Source organism: Bubalus kerabau, chromosome 14 (assembly GCF_029407905.1).
Source record: "Bubalus kerabau isolate K-KA32 ecotype Philippines breed swamp buffalo chromosome 14, PCC_UOA_SB_1v2, whole genome shotgun sequence".
Lineage (NCBI taxonomy): Eukaryota > Metazoa > Chordata > Mammalia > Artiodactyla > Bovidae > Bubalus > Bubalus kerabau.
In genome coordinates this window covers 84,011,665-84,033,666 of record NC_073637.1, presented here as the reverse complement: position 1 = coordinate 84,033,666, position 22,002 = coordinate 84,011,665, and the positions used below count along the sequence as shown (strand labels likewise).

At 43.4% G+C, this 22,002-nt stretch overlaps 1 protein-coding gene across 5 annotated transcripts in view; it reads right to left on the bottom strand.

Moving 5' to 3' along the window:
• COL14A1 (collagen type XIV alpha 1 chain) overlaps positions 1-22,002 on the bottom strand; it is a 230,700-nt gene that overhangs the window by 86,328 nt on the left and 122,370 nt on the right. For all 5 annotated transcript variants that reach the window (XR_008702439.1, XR_008702440.1, XM_055546785.1 and 2 more), the window contains 8 exons: positions 17,830-17,886; positions 11,006-11,145; positions 9,487-9,610; positions 9,146-9,289; positions 7,852-8,016; positions 7,316-7,354; positions 7,036-7,174; positions 2,651-2,793 (listed from right to left, as the gene is read on the bottom strand). Coding sequence is in view for 3 of the 5 variants with exons in the window: in XM_055546785.1 (XP_055402760.1) it covers positions 2,651-2,793; positions 7,036-7,174; positions 7,316-7,354; positions 7,852-8,016; positions 9,146-9,289; positions 9,487-9,610; positions 11,006-11,145; positions 17,830-17,886 (951 nt within the window). In the remaining 2 variants the exon portion in view is untranslated. The remainder of the gene's footprint in view (positions 1-2,650; positions 2,794-7,035; positions 7,175-7,315; positions 7,355-7,851; positions 8,017-9,145; positions 9,290-9,486; positions 9,611-11,005; positions 11,146-17,829; positions 17,887-22,002) is intronic.

The following is a 22,002-nucleotide window of genomic DNA, read 5'->3' as shown; positions in this document are numbered from 1 at the left end:
GAGGAGCCTGGTGGGCTACAGTCCATGGGGTCGCAAAGAGTCGGACACGACTGAGCGACTAAGCACAGCACTTCCCTGTGGACTCAGGCAGATGCCTCTCCTCTTGTCTTTGTCTTTACTTTCTAAATCTCTCTGCCCAGGGGGGTGAGAAACTGATCTGTGAACTTAGTCCCTGCTTCTCCATTCTCGGTCACTGAATAAAGCTTGGGTTTCCCATTTGCCTACTTAAGCCTGAATGGAAAAGGAACCCTCCCGGATCTGGGGCAGAGAGTCTGGAATGGGCTACGGCCCGAGCAGGGTTCACAGGACCTAATTCAGTAATAAAATATTAAGAAATAAAAACCAGACTCTGCCTTATTTAACCACTGAAGCAACCAGTTCTCTCAGGACATGTAACTTACACCTCTCTGAAATAGTCATAATCCAATGTGTCTTTTATTGTGAACATTATGAACAAACAAATAAACAAACACCTTCTACTCTTGAGTACTTCATGTTACAAGGAACATTTTATTACAAAAAAAAAAAAAAAGAATATTTTTCTCACTAATTCAGCCCCAGGTTACAATTTAATTTTTCATTTGGTTTTCAAAAGGAGCAAGTATTGATCGTCTCAAGAGACTTCTTTGTTTTCAAGTCCTGGTTGTGTGTAGTTAGCAGCTTACACCTTTTTAATCTACAGCTTTGCCTTAGTTTCAGTATCAAAGCAAAATGCTTTCAATGTTTAGCTGCTGATTTATTTCCATGTACTAAAAGGTCTTTTAACAAACGCTACTTGGAAATAAGCTTAAAATACTTTCCTTATCCAAATGTTTGAGTCAGTACCTAATAACAGCCACCAAATTTTGGATCCCAGCTTGACTGGAAATCTTACACTAAAAATATATGTAGAAAACTCAGGGACATTAACCCAAAACTTGAGAATTCTTTTAAGTGATCATCATTTGTGACTTCTAAGAACAAAGGTTAAGAAGTTTCCTTCACTGTTTCCTCCTCAACTTTCCAACCTCCCAACAATGGAATTTCTCATTCTTCACAACTATTCTCTCTTCTTTCTAGACTCCTCTTATGATGCTCTGACCCAGTATTGGGACTTAAACACCCATCAATACCATTTTCAAATGTATATTTCCATCCCAGAATTCTTCCCCAAACATACTGCTTGCCAACCTGGCATTTTTTTCTCTGATAGGAGAGAGGTACTACGACATTGTGACTTAAAAGAAAGAGACATTTCCTATTCAGATGACCAAAATATATTTCCCATGTATACTAGGTCTTTGTCTATGGTCTGCTCTCTGTTCCTGAAACCCTTGGAATTTCCTGTGGAGAGAGCAATACATGCGCCTTTGTTATGTTAATAAGGCAGCTTTTGGAAAGCCCTCAGGTCACCTAAGGATGCGGGCTGGTTGCCTGGAAAAGCAATCCTGTGCTGAGAGGGTTAGAACCCAGGCTCCCAACTCAACTTCTACGGAGGGGAGAGGCGTTGGAGACTTGAGTTCAATTGCCAGTGGCCAGTGACTTAACTCATCTTTCCTGTGTAATGAACCCTCCACAAAAACCCAGAAGGATGGGGTCCAGAGAGACTCAGGGTTGGTGACCACACGGAGCTGCTGGGGGGTGGTGCAGGGTGGACCTGGAAGCCCCCTCCCCTCCCCAGGCCTAGCTCCAGCACATCGTTTCTGAGTTATAGCGTTTTATAACGCGCTGGTAACCGTTGGTAACCTAGCGCTGCAGGTGAAATGGAGAAGGAAACGGCAACCCACTCCAGTACCCCTGCCTGGAAAATTCCATGATGGAGGAATCTTGGGTCACAAAGAGTCAGACACGACTGAGCAACTTCGCTTTCACTTTCTTTTCCCTTTTTTTGGTACCCCAGTGCTGTAGGTAAAATGTTTCTCTGAGTTCTGTGAGCCACTCTAGCAAATTATTAAAACCCGAGGAGGAATCTGTGGGACCCTCTGATTTATAGACTGTGGGTCACAAGCACAGGAGACAATCTGGATGAGCAAGTGGCCTCCTGGGCTGGACATGGCTGCTGGCACCTCCAATCTGCACTAACAGACTGATCCTGCCGCCGATGGCGGAACTGGGGGAGGAAGGCCGTCGTGTAGGAGCCATCCTCAGCCTGGGGGTCCAAGAACACCTGCAGGTACACAGTGTCCGACTGAAGCTGAATTCTCAGATACCTGCTGCTGCCCAAGAACGGCCTGGTGTAGTGTGAGAAGCGCCCCGACACTCCCCAGGCCCCAGCTCGTATGTTGGAATTGGGCCCAGGAACCCGGAAGAAGCATGCGACATTTACCCTTTCTTCACAGAAGTGACCTCTGACCCCAGCCCTCCCACTGACCCTCCTGGCACCAACCCTGGCCTCCCTACAGTCTCCCCATCGCAGGACAGATCTCTTTTCGCCTCAATCCCTACTGAATCGCAGAACCTGGCGTCAGCACACAGTAGGGCCTCAGGGAATATTTGTTGAAAGTCTGAGTAGACGAATGAATGACTCAACTGTCAACATAGTCCATTATTAGTATGGACCGAAGGCTTAAAACAAGTGAGCTACTCTAATACACACAAGACAGGCAAGATGACACACCACGTACACAACCCACACATGTGTGTGCAAATGTTTGTAAATAAATATACTTACTATCTAAAATGACTCCAACCAATGGGTCAGAATTTTTATTTAAAATCTCCCAAAGAGCAAAGGGCTCCTCTGGAGTATCAGGAAGAATCCGGAATAGAATACTGATTGTATAGTCAGAGGGCAATCCTTCTGGATGTAAGTATCTGAAAAATGGAAAGAAAATAGTATATTTTATTGTATCCCTCTTCAAGAAGCCATTTATTTGATTATAAAAGCAAATACACTTTCACTATTTGAAATGAAAAAATATCTTTTTCTTTATCAACACGTGAAGAAACAGAGAAGAAGAAAATAAACATCACCATTAACCCATTTGGAAGTAATCCTTCTTTTGGGGTCATGCATTTCCCTCCAGTCTTTAAAGAATGTCTGTAAGTATTTGTCCAATTTATATAATTTTGCCCCTTTCTTTTCTTAGCATCGTTTACTACATATTTCATTTTTCCTTAAATATTTTAAAGCACATGATATTTAATATTTGTACAACCTTTGCTATTTCATAATTTATCTGACCAGTCACTTCTTATTAAACAATTAAGTAGTTTCGAGTTTTAGTACTATAAATATTGTTTATCTACAGTCTTTTGCGGGGGGGATTGGGGGGCTTTCCCAGTGTCCACCTGCAATGCAGGAGACTTGGGCTCCATCCCTGGGTGGGGAAGATCCCCTGCAGGAGGGCATGACAGCCCCCTCCAGTATCCTTGCCTGGAGAACCCATGGACAGAGGGGCCCCGCCTGCAACACCACCGCAACTTTCTAACAATCAGGTGGGTCGCTTACATACTTTAAAGATCTCCCCTCAAGCAGCAATGTAGCCTTTTAGCTATATATGAGACCCGTAATATGTATTAATTAAATTAACAAATATTTGATGAGTTAGGTGGGAATTTAGTGTGAATTTAAAAGTGAAAGTTTAGGGAGGTCAAGAGGGAGGGGACATATGTACACCAATGGCTGATTCATGTTGATGTTTGACAGAAAACAACAAAATTCTGTGAAGGATTATCCTTCAATTAAAAAAATTTAAAAAGTGAAAGTTTGATTTGCATACATTAAATATGTATGTATGTATGCATTCATTCATTCAACATTTGTTGAGTGCTTACAAATTACCAGACATGGTAATACACATTAAAGATACATCAGTGAATTGAACTTGCAAGGAACCCTTGTATAAGCACTTAAACCTGAGCAGGGTGAATTATACAGTATATTAGAAGGTAATAAGTGCCATCAAAAACAACAAGAGTAGCACAACGGGGATTAGAAATGCTAGAGTGCATTATTTTGAAATTTTAATTAAAGTTATCAGCATTGGTTTTACTTAGAAGATTTATTGAGAGGATTACTATTTGAGCAAAGGTTCATTGAGAAGGTTGGAGAAGGAAACAAGATCCACTCCAGTATTTTTGCCTGGAGGATTCCATGGACAGAGGAACCTGGTGGGCTACAGTCCACAGAGCTGCAAAGAGTCGGACACAGTGATTAAACAACAAAATTTCATTGAGAAGTTTACATTTGAAGAAAAACTCATAGGAGATGAAGACATCCAGCCAGTGCAAAGATACTTTTTGAGCATAGACTAAGAAACAAGAGGTGAAGTCAAAGAGGTAACAGCTATCCAGATAATGTAGGGCCCTTTGGCCACTCAAGAGCTCTGATTTTTACTCCAAGGGGAATGGGAATCGCTGGCAGATTTTGGAGTGACACGATCTGATGTGAACATTTATAAACCATCACCCCGACTGCTGTTGGAGAAGAGGCCCTAGGAAGGTGGGGTAGCAGGAGGAAGACAGGAGGCTGCGGCGATGGCAGCGGGAAGAGGCAGGCGGTGGCGGCTGGCACCAGGGCGGTGGCGGCACGGGTGCTGAGAAGCCGCACGAGAGGACTCCGTGGCGGCGGACGTGAGGCCTAAGAGAATGGGAGGAGTCTGGCTTCTTTGCCTAAGAAACTCGTCAGATGTAGTCGTCATTGAGACATAAAAGGTGGTAGGTGATGCTGCCTCTAGAGAGAGGAGCCGGGATGTTGTCTAGTAAGCAACTGCAAGCGTGCTAACTCGCTTCAGCCGTGTCGGACTTTACCACCCTATGGACTGTAGCCCGCCAGGCTCCTCTGTCCATGGGACTCTCCAGGCAAGGATACTGGAGAGGGCTGCCATGCCCTCCTCCAGGGGATCTTCCCGACCCAGGGATTGAACCCACGTCTCTTACGTCTCCTCCATTGGCAGGCAGGTTCTTTACCACTAGCACCACCTGGGAAGCAATTGAATACATAGGTCTAAATTTGGGGAAGTAGGGACTTCCCTGGTGGTCTGGCAGTTAAGATTCCAAGCTTCCACTGCAGCGGGTGTGGGTTCAATACCTGGTCAGGGAACTAAGATCCCACATGCTGCACAGTGTTGCCAAAAAAAATTGGGGGGGCAATATATAAATACAAATTCAGGAGTCCTTGGCATATAGTCAGCGTTCAACACTATGATACTGAAAAGATCGCCAGGAAATAGGAATAGACAGAAAAAACAAGGAGGTCACACACAAGTGCTGGTCCGCCAGCATCAAGAGGTAGAGAGGGAAGTGGAGCCAGCACTGAAGACGTATAGTCTGCAAGGCAAACAGAAACTCAAGGAGGGCAGGAAGTCAGGAGGAGGCTGTGCTCAGCTCTGTCGAATGCTGGAGACAGACGGAGTGAGATGGGAGCTGGGAACCAGTGACTGGAGTTAGCAAGGTGAGGACAAGGACGCTGCTGCCTGCATGACCATCCAGGGCAGCAGCAGATAACTGTAGAAACGGCAATTCTCATTTTTGGCCAGGCCTCCAGGGATGACTTTCAAATTTCTATTTAATATTTATTCCTAGACAATGTACAAAAAGAAAATCTGCGGAAAGGTAATGTTAGACGTTGGATTTATCTAAAACCACATACAGTACTGCAATAGGCTCAAATTCAACAAAGAATATTCTGGAAGATGCTAGAAAAGCAACTGGTCTATAAATTGGACAGATGAATTTAATTCTTGAACATCATCTCCCCCCCACTTTTACATGCACATATGCACACTATATCAAAATATGTACATGAAAAATGTTTCATATTAAAATACTGAAGGCATTTTGAGACAAAAACAAATACTGATTTGGAATGTAAAGAAGCAGATGACGTCTTGAGAGATGACCCCTTAAACCAGGAATTCCTACTTTTGATGTGAGAGTTGGACTATACAGAAAGCTGAGCGCTGAAGAATTGATGCTTTTGAACTGTGGTGTTGGAGAAGACTCTTGAGAGTCCCTCGGACTGCAAGGAGATCCAATCAGTCAATCCTAAAGGAAATCAACCCTGAATATTCATTGGAAGTTCTGATGCTGAAGCTCCAATACTTGGGCCACCTGATGTGAAAGGCTGACTCATTGGAAAAGACCCTGATGCTGGGAAAGATTGAAGGTGGGAGGAGAAGGGGACGACAGAGGATGAGATGGCTGAGTGGCATCACTGACTCAATGGACACGAGTTTGAGCAAGCTCTGGGAGTTGGTGATGGACAGGGAGGCCTGGCGTGCTGCAGTCCATGGGGTCGCAAAGAGTCAGACACGACTGAGCGACTGACCTGAATTGAAACTCAAGTATGTCTGGAACTCAAGTATGTCAGAACTGCTGAAAATGGTCCTAGGAACCCCTCCACACGTTGCAGACCGTGCAGTGACTAGATAACGTGATTTTTACATTAACTATATGGAGTTGCTTTTGTGACTTCTCAAGGATAAAAACCCTCTGAATTCATGCCTCTAGTAAGTAAAGTGGTTCAGTGTGTGGGTTCCAGGGCCTGATTGCCAGGTGCAAATCCCAGCATGATCCTCAACAAGCTACACGATCTCACTCAGGTCATTTAGCTCCTCTGTGCTTTAGTTTCACTATTTGTAAAATCAAGATAACAAATGACTCTACCTCATACAGTTCTTGGGAGGTTTGAGTGAGCTACTATATATAAGCATTTAGAATGATGCCTGGTACATAGCCCCGGAGAAGGCAAGGCAACCCACTCCAGTGTTCTTGCCTGGAGAATCCCATGGACAGAGGAGCCTGGCGGGCCTCAGTCCATGGGGTCACAAAGAGTCAGACACGACTGTGTGACTACCACTTTCACTGGTACATGGCAGTGATATGCAAGCATTAACTAGCTTTATATTTTTCTCAGATCAACAGGAAAGTTCAACCAGCCTTATATGTGAGTCTGATGTTTTTAAAGAAATCTAAATATCATCTGCTCTATCCACCATGGGAAATTCTGCTGGGAATTATCATTGAAATTATGATTTCAACAAGTTGATTTCATTTACGCACTGAGATATAATGAACAATAATTGGCTTTAGTATCTTGCAATGGAAACATACTTGGTTGGCTGGGAAACCAGGGCGTCTTTATGAAGTTGATAACACGGATAGACGTTGAAGGTACCAGGCTCCATGGAGACCCCTTCCACCGAAGAAAACTCCTTTTCAACCAAACCAAACATTTCCATCATCTTAAATCCTTAAAAAGAGAGAGAGAGAATAAACAGGCACATTAGGATTTTAAACTTCAAAATTAGTCTATTAAGGATTTAAAAAATCTGGAGCCCAAAAAGGAGTTAATTAATATACTTTGTATTGGAAAATTCCTGATTCTGCATACCTGCAAGATCAATGCCATCCTTATGCACCAGTGGGCAGGCTGGAAGACAAAACAAAGAAGATAAAACCCTAATTTAGATATTTTCCAAACATATTCTTCCCTTGTCCTGAAAACAGGAAGCTAACATAATCTTTATGGAAGTCAAGTGTAGAGGGAATCCAAACCAGATGTGGCTATGGCTTTTCGTGGATTCCTAAGGAAATGGCAACCCACTCCAGTGTTCTTGCCTGGAGAATCCCAGGGACGAGGGAGCCTGGTGGGCTGCCGTCTATGGGGTCGCACAGAGTCGCACGTTTAAGAGAGTTTCTTTCAAATACAGATTCTCATCTTTTCAGAGAAAGTCTTTATCAACCTAAACTCTGGACCTGGGAGAGTGGAGGTTCACGTCCACACACTCTAAACCACAGAACTATGTCTAGAAAACAAACAGCTCTCCAAGTCATTTTTTCCCTTCAGATCAGGATGGGACTCATTGTTTAACCAGGATAAATATCTCAGCCTTCAAGCAACGTAAGGGCAAATTCCAAAGAACTAACTTGCTGACGCGGTTTCGCAGACAAAAGTAATCAACTCATCTTCAATTTTCTTAAAGGCGTCGAAGTCATCCACAAAGAAGACATGCCGGGCACTGGGCTTACTGCCGATGCTAACCAGCTCAGAGTAATCCGCATCAGCCACGCCGACCGCAAAAATGCTGTAGCCTGTGGGGAAAGCGAAACAGATTTCTGATGAGTTTAAACTGCACCAAAAACAAATAATGCAATGCAAGACATATCTGCATGTTTAAAATATGTTTATTTAGGAGGCCCAGTGGGGGTGGATAATTCACCCTTCACAGTTCATCAGAAATGTGCATGCACATAATTCACCATACAATAATTAACCCATCATTCCCCAGAGAGATTTTCCATTTTAGAGAGGCTTAAGACAGCTAGTGCTTGAGACAAAATAGTTGCTATTTGAGTAACATCGCTATGTTTGCATATTATTAATAAAGATTTTTGTATTTACGGGATAAAGTGCAGTTGAAACACACTTTATCTCAATTATTTTTTTTTCAGAAGTAGAAACTGAGACATTAACAGGCTTAGAAGCCCGAGGTGGGTCACAGTCCAATGTTCAACAAATTCGTATTAGGCTAGTCTGTGCCGTGTTGGTCTTACAGGGTGTAATCTTCATTTTGTGTTCTCCATTTGACAGATGAGAAAGCTGAGGCTGAACGGTTTCTGTGACCGGGTTCCCTCCCCTGGTTCTTTTCATAGTATGGCACTTAGCTTTCTTTCTTTTTTGGGCCATGCTCTGCGGCCAGAATGGAACCTGTGTTCCCTGCATTGGAAGCATAGAGCCTTAACCCCTAGACCGCCAGTAAAGTCCTGTACTGCACTTAATTGATGGAGTTGCTCATCATAGAGCATCCTGTATGTAACAAATGTCTTAGAGAAAACACAGCAAGATAATAGATTTGCAACCTGGAAAGTATTTTTAAAATCACATGTCCAGACTTAGAAACACGTAGTCAGGCTGACGTAGCCTGTAGACGCGCTCTGACGCCACAAGGCTCCCAGTGTCATCGCTGCCCCTGCTGCTGCTGCTGCTGAGTCCTGAGTTGCGTCAACCCTTTTGCGACCCCATGGCCTGCAGCCCGCCAGGCTCCTCAGTCCAGGAGGTTTCCCAGGCAAGGAATACTGACGTGGTTTGCATTTCCTTCTCCAGGGGAACTTCCCAACCCAGGGATTGAACCCAGATCTTTGGATGGGCACGCGGATTCTTTACCACTCGGCCACCGAGGAAACCTTGGTAGCTACTATTACTTATCTGTGTAAAGCTTACCGTCTGATTGCATCTCTCTGGAGATTTTGTTCACATCATCTTGTGACCTTCCATCAGTTATAACCACGATGACCTTGGGGATGCCTCTTCTGGTCCCTGACTCTGCAGTAAACAAGCTATCTCGGACATGCTTAATCGCTTTTCCTGAAACAAAGGAAGGCAACAGTTCAGTTTGATTCCTTCCACTTTTGTGTTGCTGGAGATGGAAGAGAAGCAACAAAGTTCTTTCATCAATGAAAAGTCTTTAAAAAAAAATCTATATTAGTATGCTTCAAAAATCATTTAAATAATTAGTAACAATTAATTACCTTGGGTTTTAGCTGGGCTTTTGGGGGTCTTACCTGTTTTTGTATTTCCCCCTTTGTATGAGATATGCTTAATTGCATCAAGAAGAGTCTCTTTGGTTTTGTAAGAGTTTAGCTTAAATTCTGTCCTGGGGTCATCAGTGAACTGGACCATGGCAACCTGAAGAGAGAAGGCGTGTTTACTTCTGTGCATGCCCCGCCTTCCCCTGGGCCAGGCAGCACACACTGCAGCACGATGATAATTGCAGTCTTCACGTCTTTAACCCAGTCCACAGTTTCTTGGTTTAAAATTTCACACAAGCTACATACCAAATCTGATGATACATTAACGAGCATTTTTTTCTCTAAGTGCTTTCAGGAAGTAGATTAAAAATCTTTCCCTAAAGCATGAAGGCCTTCTGCTGTCTCATTTGACAGGTGGAAAAATGGCAGCTGAGGTTGTCTACCTTGACAAAGCTCAGAGAATCAAAGTTGGATTCTTTACAAGGATTTCTCTATGAAACAAGCTTATGAAATACTTGCTACTATTCTACCATTTTACAGATTGAGAAACTGAGGAAAAGTCAAGTAACTTATCCAAGATTACTAGAGTGGCCACTGGCAGAACCAACCGTTGAAGTCAGGTAATTCGACTTCAAAATCTGCTCTTAATCACTATGATAGAAACGCTTCCCAGGTGGCGCTGGTGATAAAGAAGTTCCCTGTTGATGCAGGAGACGTAAGAGATGGGGGTTCGGTCCCTGGGTCGGGAAGATCCCCTGGAGGAGGGCATGGCAACCGACTCCAGTGTTCTTGGGCTTCCCTGATGGCTCAGAGGATAAAGAATCTGCCTGCAGTGGGGGAGACCCGGGTTCAATCCCTGGGTTGGGAAAAGGGATCAGATGCTCACACCTCAGTTCGGAAGCCACATCCTCAAAGAAGCCTTTGTCCATCTCTCCATTTAAAATCAACCAGTAAGTATAAACCTCAGTTCACAAGCGCGGGTCCCAATCTTGTGAATGTGTGTGTTTGCCGATTTGTGTCTGCATCTCAGCCTCCCCCACTTCCCGCCGTGAAGGATGTGAGCTCCGTGAGATCAGGGGCGTCTGTCATACCCATGATAACAGTGCTAACCAAACAGGCCCTCAACCAATGTTTGCCAAATGGATACATCGGTCTTCTCTGTTCTGCTTGTTCTGCAGTCATTTGTGGCCATGACCTCGGTCCTTCAAGATTTTAAAGTCCTCGAGGGCAAGGAGAAGGAGAATACTGGATGTTCCTGAACAGAGACTTGTATCTACTCCCTCCCAGTATACAGGAGACACCCACGCTGACATGGCCGTTCTGACAGGTCTCGGTTTGCTGAGCTCTCTCGCTTTTAAGGATGAGCTCCGTGCACAGCTCCGTCAGGCACCAGTGAGCTGATTCTAAACTCAGACCTGCCCAGTCGCTCATTCAGACTTGGATCCAGTCACTATAGTTCTTTACCCATATTCCCCAACAAGTAGCCATAGTAATAGCCTGGAGTAATTATTCAATGCATCGAATGAATTAATGACTGATCTGCCGGCCTTACTTGGGTCCCATCTGCACCGATCTTGTTCAGAGCTCCAACAGTGTTATGCAGGAAGTTAATGATCTTATGGAAATTTTCATCACCAATACTCCAGGATCCATCCACCATAAACACCAGGTCAGCTTTGGCAGCTTTACACACTGGAGACCAAGAATGAATAGTGAATCAGAGAAAAGGGGAAAACAGTCGTCATCACACCAACAAAGCAGATAATGGCTTCCCTCTGGTAACTAGAGCGCCTTCCAGAAGGACAGGTATACGGCCTACTCCAAATTCTTGCTCACTAGGTCTTCTGACCATCATTGTTCTCCTATACTCAAGTATCCTGCTCATGACTAAGAAAGCTTCTATCAAACACGCAGAATTAAAGAGAAAAAGAAAAACATCATTTTCAGCCTCAAAGAATAGAAACAAGAGAATGGAAAAAGGTGGAACTACACTGATTTAGTGACAGAGGCATCAGCAAACACCCTCGTGCCTACTGATTCAAGGGTAACCCAAGCTCTCAGTCTGCACCCTGCCCTCTGCTTATCAAGTTAATAGCCTGAGAAGGATATGGCTTCCAAGAGGAAGGCATGCCTCACAATGAAAGCAGATTACTCTAAAACTTGATATGCATTTGGACTGTGGCCATAAGCAAACTTCAATTTCAGCCTTGCTTAAAAATTCTGAGCCCTTTGGACACCCCCTGAGGTCAAGAAATGCATTCTACTGCTAGCTCGGGGAGACTTTCGTCAATAGCGATGCTGACACCAGTCCTAACAAGCAAGCGAAACAGACCAGCAAAAACCTACTCCACTGAAAGCACTTTTTAAGTCTTGTATCGCATCCTGTTTCAGATTATCTATGCTTCTTTTCCCCTTGATTAACAGAGATCACGGTGGTTGACTCTGTTTTACGATGAAACAAACAATTTAATCTTTAATAATCTGAATCTTTTAATCTTGGACCACTGGCACACAAATGTTCTGCAAGATAATGAAACTTTTGCTTTTCTTTAGAAAAAAATGGGGCTTGATTTTTATTTTACTAGTTACAGCTACAGCCCCTTAAAGCTACAACTTAAATGCTGAAATGAACCGTCTCCAAGTGAGTTAATGCTCCAGGGACAGTTAGGGTTTGGTGAGGCTGTTCTCCTGAGCGCCACGATTTACAAAATTTTAAATATTTATGGTTTGAATTTAAAGCCAAAAGGGATCACAAGATCTGCTCATTATAAGCGTATAAAAGAAAACCTGGTGATGTTTGCTAGGAAAGATGAAACCCAGATTAGGTTTTACCTTCCAAATGAGAGCAAAATCTATTTGAAAATATACTCAAGTTGAAAACTGTGCTTAATAAAACAAAAGAAAAAGAAAATGCATCAAAATGCATGAAAGAACTATCTCTGGGATATGAAATTGTGCTTTTAATTTTCTTCTTTGTACTCTTTTCTATTTCTTAAAATGGATGTTTTATAAATACTCAGTATCACCTGAATAATAAACATGTATAGGCTTTTTAATTAAATACACTCAGGGCAAATAGAACCTAAAATGAATAACGTGTTCAAGTTGCAAAAGTCCCATTGTCTAAAACCATCATGATGAAAACTACTAATCCAAGAAAAGTGTTGCTACATGAGCAATCCTCGCTCTCATGACCCTTCCAAATCATGTGTTTCCCATGAGCATTCACGAATATTGACCAAAGGATACTCATATTCTGCTATAAATAAAAATATTCTGACCTCAGGGAATCCTGTAATGTCTGTATCAGAACTGTCTAATAAACTTATCAGTTAGCTCCAATAGTGAAAATCAACATAGACAGTTAAACTCGAAAAAGCTAGATATGAAGATGGAAGAAGGAAGAGTCTGGCATCCCAAGTAGTCAGTCAGTCAGTTCAGTCACTCAGTCTTTGCAACCCCATGAACTGCAGCCCACCAGGCCTCCCTGTCCATCACCAACTCCCGGAGTCTACCCAAACTCATATCCATCGAGTCGGTGATGCCATCCAGCCATCTCATCCTCTGTCACCCCCTTCTCCTCCTGCCTTCCATCTTTCCCAGCATCAGGGTCTTTTTCCAATGAGTCAGCTTTTTGCATCAGGTGGCCAAAGTATTGGAGTTTCAGCTTTAGCATCAGTCCTTCCAATGAATATTCAGGACTGATTTCTTTTAGGATGGACTGGTTGGATCTCCTTGAAGTGCAAGGGATTCTCAAGAGTCTTATCCAACACCACAGTTAAAAAGCCTCAATTCTTTGGCACTCAGCTTTCTTTAGAGCCCAATTCTCATATCCATATGTGACCACTGGAAAAACCATAGCTTTGACTATCCCAAGTAGAGCAAATAGCATGAGACGATGCAGGACAGCATAAGGCAGGTATGGGGAGCCTGAAGTTATGCAATTTTGCTGTTAACTAACACAGTCTGGGAAACGATGCCACAGTGTAGGTTGATCATTGAAGAGTTTGCGTGGTGTGCTAGGAAGGATGTTGAGTTTTATTTTTGTAAAGTTTCTTATTACCTCTTTGTTTCCTTGACCCTTACACTCTCCAGCATCAGACACCTCTGACTACGCTCCTGTCCTTTGCAGGATATTTGGTCTTGTCCAGGACATCAATAAGACATTTAGTCTACATCAACAGGTTCTTGAAATTTGGTCCTATTCAAAATGTCCATGAGCATATTTGGTCCATGCCAAATGACTTTGGACAGGACCAAACATCATGGATCTTTTGACATGAACCAAACGTCTGCTAAACCTTTGTAAGGTGAGGACAATTATTTTTCATTGCAACTCTGGTATGTAATAGCTATTCTAAAATGTGGGGCTGGGTGTCCCTGGTGACTCAGTGATAAAGAATCCATCTGCTAATGCAGGAGGCATGGGTTCAATCCCTGGACCGGGAAGAGCCCACTTGCCAGGGAGCAACTAAGCCACTGCACCACAATTGAGCCTGTGTTCTAGACCCCAGGAGCCACAACCGCAGAAGCCCAAGTGCCTAGAGCCTATGCTCCACGACAAGAGAAGCCCCCACACTGCAACTAGAAAGTAGAACCCACTTCCCACAACCGGAGAAAAGCCCGCATAGCAGTGAAGTCCCAGCATAGCCAAATAAATACAATTAGTAAATGTATGGTAAATGGAAGAAGTCTTCTAAAACAACATTCCAATTATGTGATCCACCTTTCTTCTCCCTCCTCCCCATTTCACCAAGGTTATCTTTCTCAAACACATTTCTGCAGGTCACCCTCCCTTCATAGCCATGTCCCATAGGATAAAGCCCAGCCTCCTTGCTCAGGCACACTCACCATCTCATGACACTACCTTCACTCTTTTCTGTGGCTCACGCTGAAGCACTCATGGCTCCCCAAACACATTATGCACTTAGATCACCCCATGACGTTAAGTACTCACCTCTCCATTATTTACCTGTAAAACTCACTCTTCAAAATGTAAATCAATCCATGCAAATGAAAATCAAAAGGCAGCTGGAGTAGCAATACTCATATCAGACAAAATAGACTTTAAAGACTGTACAAGAGACGAGGAAGAGCACTACGTGATTCTCAAAGAATCTACCCAAGATGAGGACATAACAGTTGCAGACATCCATGCTCCCAGCACAGGAGCAGCTCAATGTACAAGGCAAACGCTAACAGCCACAAAAGGGGAAATCAACAGTAACACAGGAATCACGGGCACTTTAACACTGCACTGATGCCCACGGGCAGATCATCCAGACAGGAAGCTGATAAGGAAGCATTCGACCAGACGGACTCAACTGATGTTTACAGGACATTCCATCCAAAAGCAGCAGAACAGTCTCCTTCCCCGTGCATGTGGAGCATCCTTCAGAACAGATCTTGTCTTGGGTCATAAATCAAGCCTTGGTAAATTTAAGAAAATTGAAATCATATCAAGCACCTTTTCCGACCACAATACTATGGGTGGTGGTGGTTTAGTCGCTAAGTCATGCCCGACTCTTGCAACCCCATGGACTATACCCTGCCAGCCTCCTCTGACCATGGGATTTTCCGGGAAAGAATACTGGAGTGGGTTGCTATTTCCTTCTCCAGGGGGTCTCCCCAACCCAGGGATTAGAATTCAACTACAGGAAAATGTAAATCAAATTCCTCCTCCTTCACAAGTAATTAAATTGCAGCAGCGTTAACTGTTCTCAGTTCTGGGCTACTACGGTATAATCTACACTAACTCATTTCCTTGGCTGGTAGTTACCTAGGTAAACACCTATTTCTCTTGCAATACTGAAAATAAGCAGAGAGCAGCAATTATAGATTGTTACGGTATCCCAAGTACTTGGCATAAGCACTTTGAGAATGAATAGTAGGGTTAATTAATGTTCATTAATGGGATAAATCATAAGGGATTTAATTTAGGTCATACCTGAATGGTCTAGTGGTTTTCCCTACTTTCTTCAATTTAAGTCTGAATTTGGTAATAAGGAGTTCATGATCTGAGCTACAGTCAGCTCCTGGTCTTGTTTTTGTTGACTGTATGCTTATATGCAGAGTACATCATGAGAAACGCAGGACTGGAAGAAACACAAGCTGGAATCAAGATTGCCGGGACAAATATCAATAACCTCAGATATGCAGATGACACCACCCTTATGGCAGAAAGTGAGGAGGAACTCAAAAGCCTCTTGATGAAAGTGAAAGAGGAGAGTGAAAAAGTTGGCTTAAAGCTCAACATTCAGAAAACGAAGATCATGGCATCCGGTCCCATCACTTCATGGGAAATAGATGGGGAAACAGTGGAAACAGTGTCAGGCTTTATTTTTCTGGGCTCCAAAATCACTGCAGATGGTGACTGCAGCCATGAAATTAAAAGACGCTTACTCCTTGGAAGGAAAGTTATGACCAACCTAGATAGCATATTCAAAAGCATTCAACTAACCAACAAAGGTCTGTCTAGTCAAGGCTATGGTTTTTCCAGTGGTCACGTACGGATGTGAGAGTTGGACTGTGAAGAAGGATGAGCGTCGAAGAATTGATGCTTTTGAACTGTGGTGTTGGAGAAGACTCTTGAGAGTCCCTTGGACTGCAAGGAGATCCAACCAGTCCATCCTAAAAGAGATCAGCCCTGGGATTTCTTTGGAGGGAATGATGCTAAAGCTGAAACTCCAGTACTTTGGCCACCTCATGCGAAGCGTTGACTCATTGGAAAAGACTCTGATGCTGGGAGGGATCGGGGGCAGGAGGAGAAGGGGATGACAGAGGATGAGATGGCTGGATGGCATCACTGACTCGATGGACGTGAGTCTCAGTGAACTCCGGGAGTTGGTGATGGACAGGGAGGCCTGGCGTGCTGCGATTCATGGGGTCTCGAAGAGTCGGACACGACTGAGCGACTGAACTGAACTGAACTAATGGGATAAAAAAATAACCATCATTACTATGTTTGGAAGTTTTTTAGAAAGTTACCTTAACGGCTCAAGTAAGAGGTGAAGACAAACTTTTGTGATGACAGAAAAACACACCCGGGAGCAGCATTTCTGCGGTGAGCTTACACTGCGACCCTGGTCTAGAGAATCACAACCTACACAGCTACACAATCATAACCTACACAACTACACAATGATAACCTACAAACTACACAATTATAACCTACACCCCCAGGCTACAGGACTACTCTTCCTTGGCAAACATGTACCATTCTGATATTTTCAATGAAATAACTATGAAAGAATTCTGTTTGAAAATCTACTATGTGTGTGCGGATTCTACTTTTAGATGGCTTTTTATTGAGTATATTTGACAAATGACACTGCAAAAACTTAAAGTGCACAATATATTAATTTGATTTATATTTATAATTTACATTTGTTTATATAATCTGGTCCCATCAATTCATGGGAAATAAATGGGGAAACAGCAGAAACAGTGTCAGACTTTATTTTTCTGGGCTCCAAAATCACTGCAGATGGCAACTGTAGCCATGAAATTAAAAGACGCTTACTCCTTGGAAGGAGTTATGACCAACCTAGATAGCATATTGAAAAGCAGAGACATTACTTTGCCAACAAAGGTCTGTCTAGTCAAGGCTATGGTTTTTCCAGTGGTCATGTACGGATATGAGAGTTGGACTGTGAAGAAAGCTGAGCGCCGAAGAATTGATGCTTTTGAACTGTGGTTTTAGAGAAGACTCTTGAGAGTCCCTTGGACTACAAGGAGATCCAACCAGTCCATTCTAAAGGAGATCAGCCCTGGGTGTTCTTTGGAAGGAATGATTCTAAAGCTGAAACTCCAGTACTTTGGCCACCTCATGCGAAGAGTTGACTCATTGGAAAAGACTCTGATGCTGGGAGGGATTGGGGGCAGGAGGAAAAGGGGACGACAGAGGATGAGATGGCTGGATGGCATCACTGACTCCATGGCCGTGAGTTTGAGTGAACTCCAGGAGTTGGTGATGGACAGGGAGGCCTGGCTTGCTGCAATTCATGGGGTCACAAAGAGTCAGACACGACTGAGCGACTGAAGTCACTGAACTGATACATAATTTACATTGTATATAATGTATATTAATTTACATTTATATATTGTACTTTGATTGATGTAGTAATATTTAGCACCTCATCTCAGCACATAATTATAGTACAATACTGTTGCCTACATCCATTACACTGCACATTAGGTCTCTATGTCTTACTTACTACTCATGCAAATCTGTACCCCCTAAGGGTCTGATACAAGCACTTGTATTAAGGCGAAACTATCTTTTATTAATATCTTGGTTTCTAAATGAAGAAACAAACAAATCCAACAGAAATCCAAAACCTAAAATCACATCATGATTACATTATGTTTCTTTACCTTCTTTTGCTGGTGGGATGGTTGGAGGGAACGTCGGTGGTTGAGTAGGAAGCGATTCTGAAAAGCAGAGAAAGAACATCAGTTAACCGTCTCATCTGTGAAGAGAGGGAGGTCATGGAGTCATAACTCTTCAGGGGAGTCAATGATTCTGACAGCTGTCTTCTTTGAGAATGTAGTGAATTTAGGGCCCACTGTAAATCAGCCAAAGCCCATGAAAGCTGGTTCCAACCATCTCCTCAACCTCAGACTGAAGGCTTGAAATGCCATTTTGCCACAGTTCAGTTTTCCCAGCGGGAGTCAATGCAATCAAACCATCAACTTCAAAGTGGTTTCAACGCTGATTTAAGGCGGGAGTCTTGCCAACCAATTTCAGATTAGTCTCTGGCTGCTTTCACCCATAACGTAACTCCATTCTGCCTAAGGACGGACCATCAATCCATGTTCAATAGCACTTCCTCCCTTTTTACCCTGCATTCTCAGGACGTAGTCCCCAAGAGAGCCTGGTTCACCCTCGGCCATGGTCAGACTGTGCCTGGGAAACTCAGCTCTGAGAACCAAGCAGCAGGACACTGGGAGGCTGCAGCATGTCCTGATCAACTTAACCTGGGTGAGGAGGGGCGAGAAATGCGTCAAATGCAGAACTGCGGCTTGGTTAAAGGCCATGGATATAGTCACATAAGAGCTGTGACTTTCCTACCAATTCACATGGCAGAGCACTGGGACGTTATGGCATCATTACATGGATTAAACATCTTAATATTATTTTTTTGCATATTCTTTTTTTTTTAATTCTTATTTGACACTAAAGAAAACTTGAGAATATTATTTTTCTTATCCCAGTATAACGCAAGGGAAAACTCTCAACTAATCAGGGGGATGTTTAGCCTCTGGAGACAGTAAATGCCAAATAGTTGGAAGGATTTGAGCTCAGGCAGACTGTTTGCTGTGAATGTTGTAAAGGGAGCGCCTTCACTGGCAGGAAGGTTGCTGCTGCTGCTGCTGCTAAATTGCTTCGTGTCCGACTCTGTGCGACCCCATAGACGGCAGCCCAACAGGCTCCCCCGTCCCTGAGATTCTCCAGGCAAGAACACTGGAGTGGGTTTCCATTTCCTTCTCCAATGCATGCAAGTGAAAAGTGAAAGTGAAGTTTCTCAGTCATGTCCGACTCTTTGTGACCCCATGGACTGCAGCCTACCAGGCTCCTCCGTCCATGGGATTTTCCAGGCAAGAGTACTGGAGTGGGGTGCCATCGCCTTCTCCGGCAGGAAGGTTGGAGGAGATGAATTTTAAGGTCTCTTCCAATTCCAGGAACCAAGAAACTAACATTATTTGAGTAAAGCAATTCAAGATTTAAAGGGATGAGGTAACTGTGTATTACTGATATAGAAAAATGTTTGAGATTAGTTATTATATGAAATGAAGCAGAATACCATGGTATGATCCCATTTGTGAAACAAAAAATTCTATTTAACTGATTAATACAGGTTAATCTTTATATAGTATGTTCAAATATGCTTTAGATAGCATATTCAAAAGCAGAGACATTACTTTGCCAACAAAGGTTCGTCTAGTCAAGGCTATGGTTTTTCCTGTGGTCATGTATGGATGTGAGAGTTGGACTGTGAAGAAGGATGAGCGCCGAAGAATTGATGCTTTTGAACTGTGGTGTTGGAGAAGACTCTTGAGAGTCCCTTGGACTGCAAGGAGATCCAACCAATCCATTCTGAAGGAGATCAGCCCTGGGATTTCTGTGGAAGGAATGATGCTAAAGCTGAAACTCCAGTACTTTGGCCACCTCATGCGAAGAGTTGACTCATTGGAAAAGACTCTGATGCTGGGAGGGATTGGGGGCAGGAGGAGAAGGGGACGACAGAGGATGAGATGGCTGGATGGCATCACTGACTCGATGGACATGAGTCTGAGTGAACTCTGGGAGTTGGTGATAGACAGGGAGGCCTGGCTTGCTGCAATTCATGGGGTCGCAAAGAGTCAGACACGACTGAGTGACTGATCTGATCTGATCTTTATATATCTATGCAGTGATATATCTGATACACACACACATAACTACATCCAACAGGCAGAATTTCTTGAAGGAGATCAAGCTGGTATAAATGAGTTTGGGGGGAAGAGAAAACGAGAAAAGGGTGGCATTCTCTGGTGGCCTAGTGGTTAGGATTCGACGCTCTCACTGAAGAGGCCCAGGTTTGATCCCTGGTTGGGAAAGCATATCACGTGCCACACAGCACGGCCAAAATACAAAAGAAAACAGAACAAAATGGGATGGCAAAAGGCAAAAGACGGAGGGCGACAGTGCTCCCTGCACCTTCTGTTGCATTGGTATAGGCAGAGGGAATCACTTTGATATTTTAAAGGCAATTTTTTGGCAGCTAAAAATTTTCACACGTGAAAACATTTGAGACATTTTAGTATTAAAACTAGGATTGCAAAACATTTTTGAAAGCACTATAAAATATTTCTAAAGCCTAAAATCTGTGGAAGCAGCTGGTCGTCTTTATAATTGTGCATTTTTTTCAATGTGAAAAGCTGAGATATATCGCAAGTTCAGTCAATAAATTTGAGAACCAAATCAACGAGTGCCTGTGGCAGCCAGATTAATACGTTTGGTCAGAACATCTGGCCCAAGAACGTCTCGGGTAAGAAGAACCACAATGAGCTGGCGAGAGCGTTTGTATCCTCTACGGGAACACAGATGGTCCCTGTCCTCAAGTCTTCGAGAAGCTGTCACAGAAGAGGGAACAGTCTTGATCTGCATTTGCTCCGGGAGGTTGAACTGGAGCCAGTGGGTAGAAGCTCTATGATGACAGATGTCCCCACAGAAGGAAAACATTTCATCAAGCAGAGCTTTCCAAATGAATCCTGGGCTGGTCGTGAACAGTGGTGAGGGTAAGGTTAAGGGAAGCTGAACTAGACCAGGGGCCCCAAACTCAAATATTTTTAGAGGTCAGGCATGTAATGAATGGGAGCAAAGAACTCTGCCTAAACATTCAGGAATAACAAACTTCAGAGCGTGTACACTGTCCAAAGACGCGCAAGTTACTAGCTTTCCATACGTTCGGCTGCACGAGGATATGTGCGCCCCACGTTGCCAGAGCTTTCGAATTTTCGAGAATACTTTACAACTTAAAAAAAAAAAAAAAAATGGCCCAGAGAAAACATGTCTGATGGTAGCTCTAACCCCGTGGCCGTGGTTTCTGACTTTCAGGAAGACAGCAAGAGGGACCTCCCTGATGGCCCAGAGTTAGGACCCCAACGCCACTGCAGGGGCACAAGCTCAGCCCTTGGTGGGCAGCTCAGGCCCTGCACACCACACGGTGTGGCCTAAAGATTCTTTATTTAAAGGGAAGAAGTAAGAGCGATACCAAAAATATTTGTTCAATGAAATAAAATGCAGTTGCAAAGTCCTCAGTGGGGTCTTTCCAGTGGATCTTTACCACCACCAAACTAAGCTAAGAAAGAAGGTATTTAATTTTATTGTAAGCAAACAGCAGCTCAGAGACATTAAACTGCCCAAGGCAACAATGGAAAAAAGGACCCCAAACAAGCTTTTTAGACTTTAAATCTCAAGCCATAACAGGCCCTAATAATTTCAAAATTATATAATCCTCTACCCCAAAAACCAAATTCTAATGAGCAATAAAATGCAAGAAACAACTGCTACATTCTCCAACATGGATAAACCTCAAAAACACACGCTAAGTGAAAGATAGCAGACACAAAAGACTGCCTGTTACATACTTCCATTTGTACAGAATGTCTAGAAGAGACAAATGTATAAGAAAAGAAGGTAGACTGCCTGGAGCTGACTGTAGGAAGGAGGCCTCCCTGCGAAGGAGCCTGAGTGACCTCCAGGCTGCGGGAGCGTCCTAACGCTGAGCAGAGTTCTCGGAATGTACAGAAACCACTGAGTTGTACACTCGGGGTGAATTTTAAGGAATGCAAATTATACCTCAAAAATACACACGTGATGTAAAATGTTGACTATTTCAGTGTTAGGAAATAAAGTCCCCGTGTTGAAAAGTAGATGATTCCATTAGCTACACTTTCACCTTCTGTATTTTTTTTGTATGTACAGAGAAACTGAAAGACCTATACAGCTGAGTAGTAGAACTTCCTAAATGTCAGACACATGATAGAGGGGCTATCAAGAAA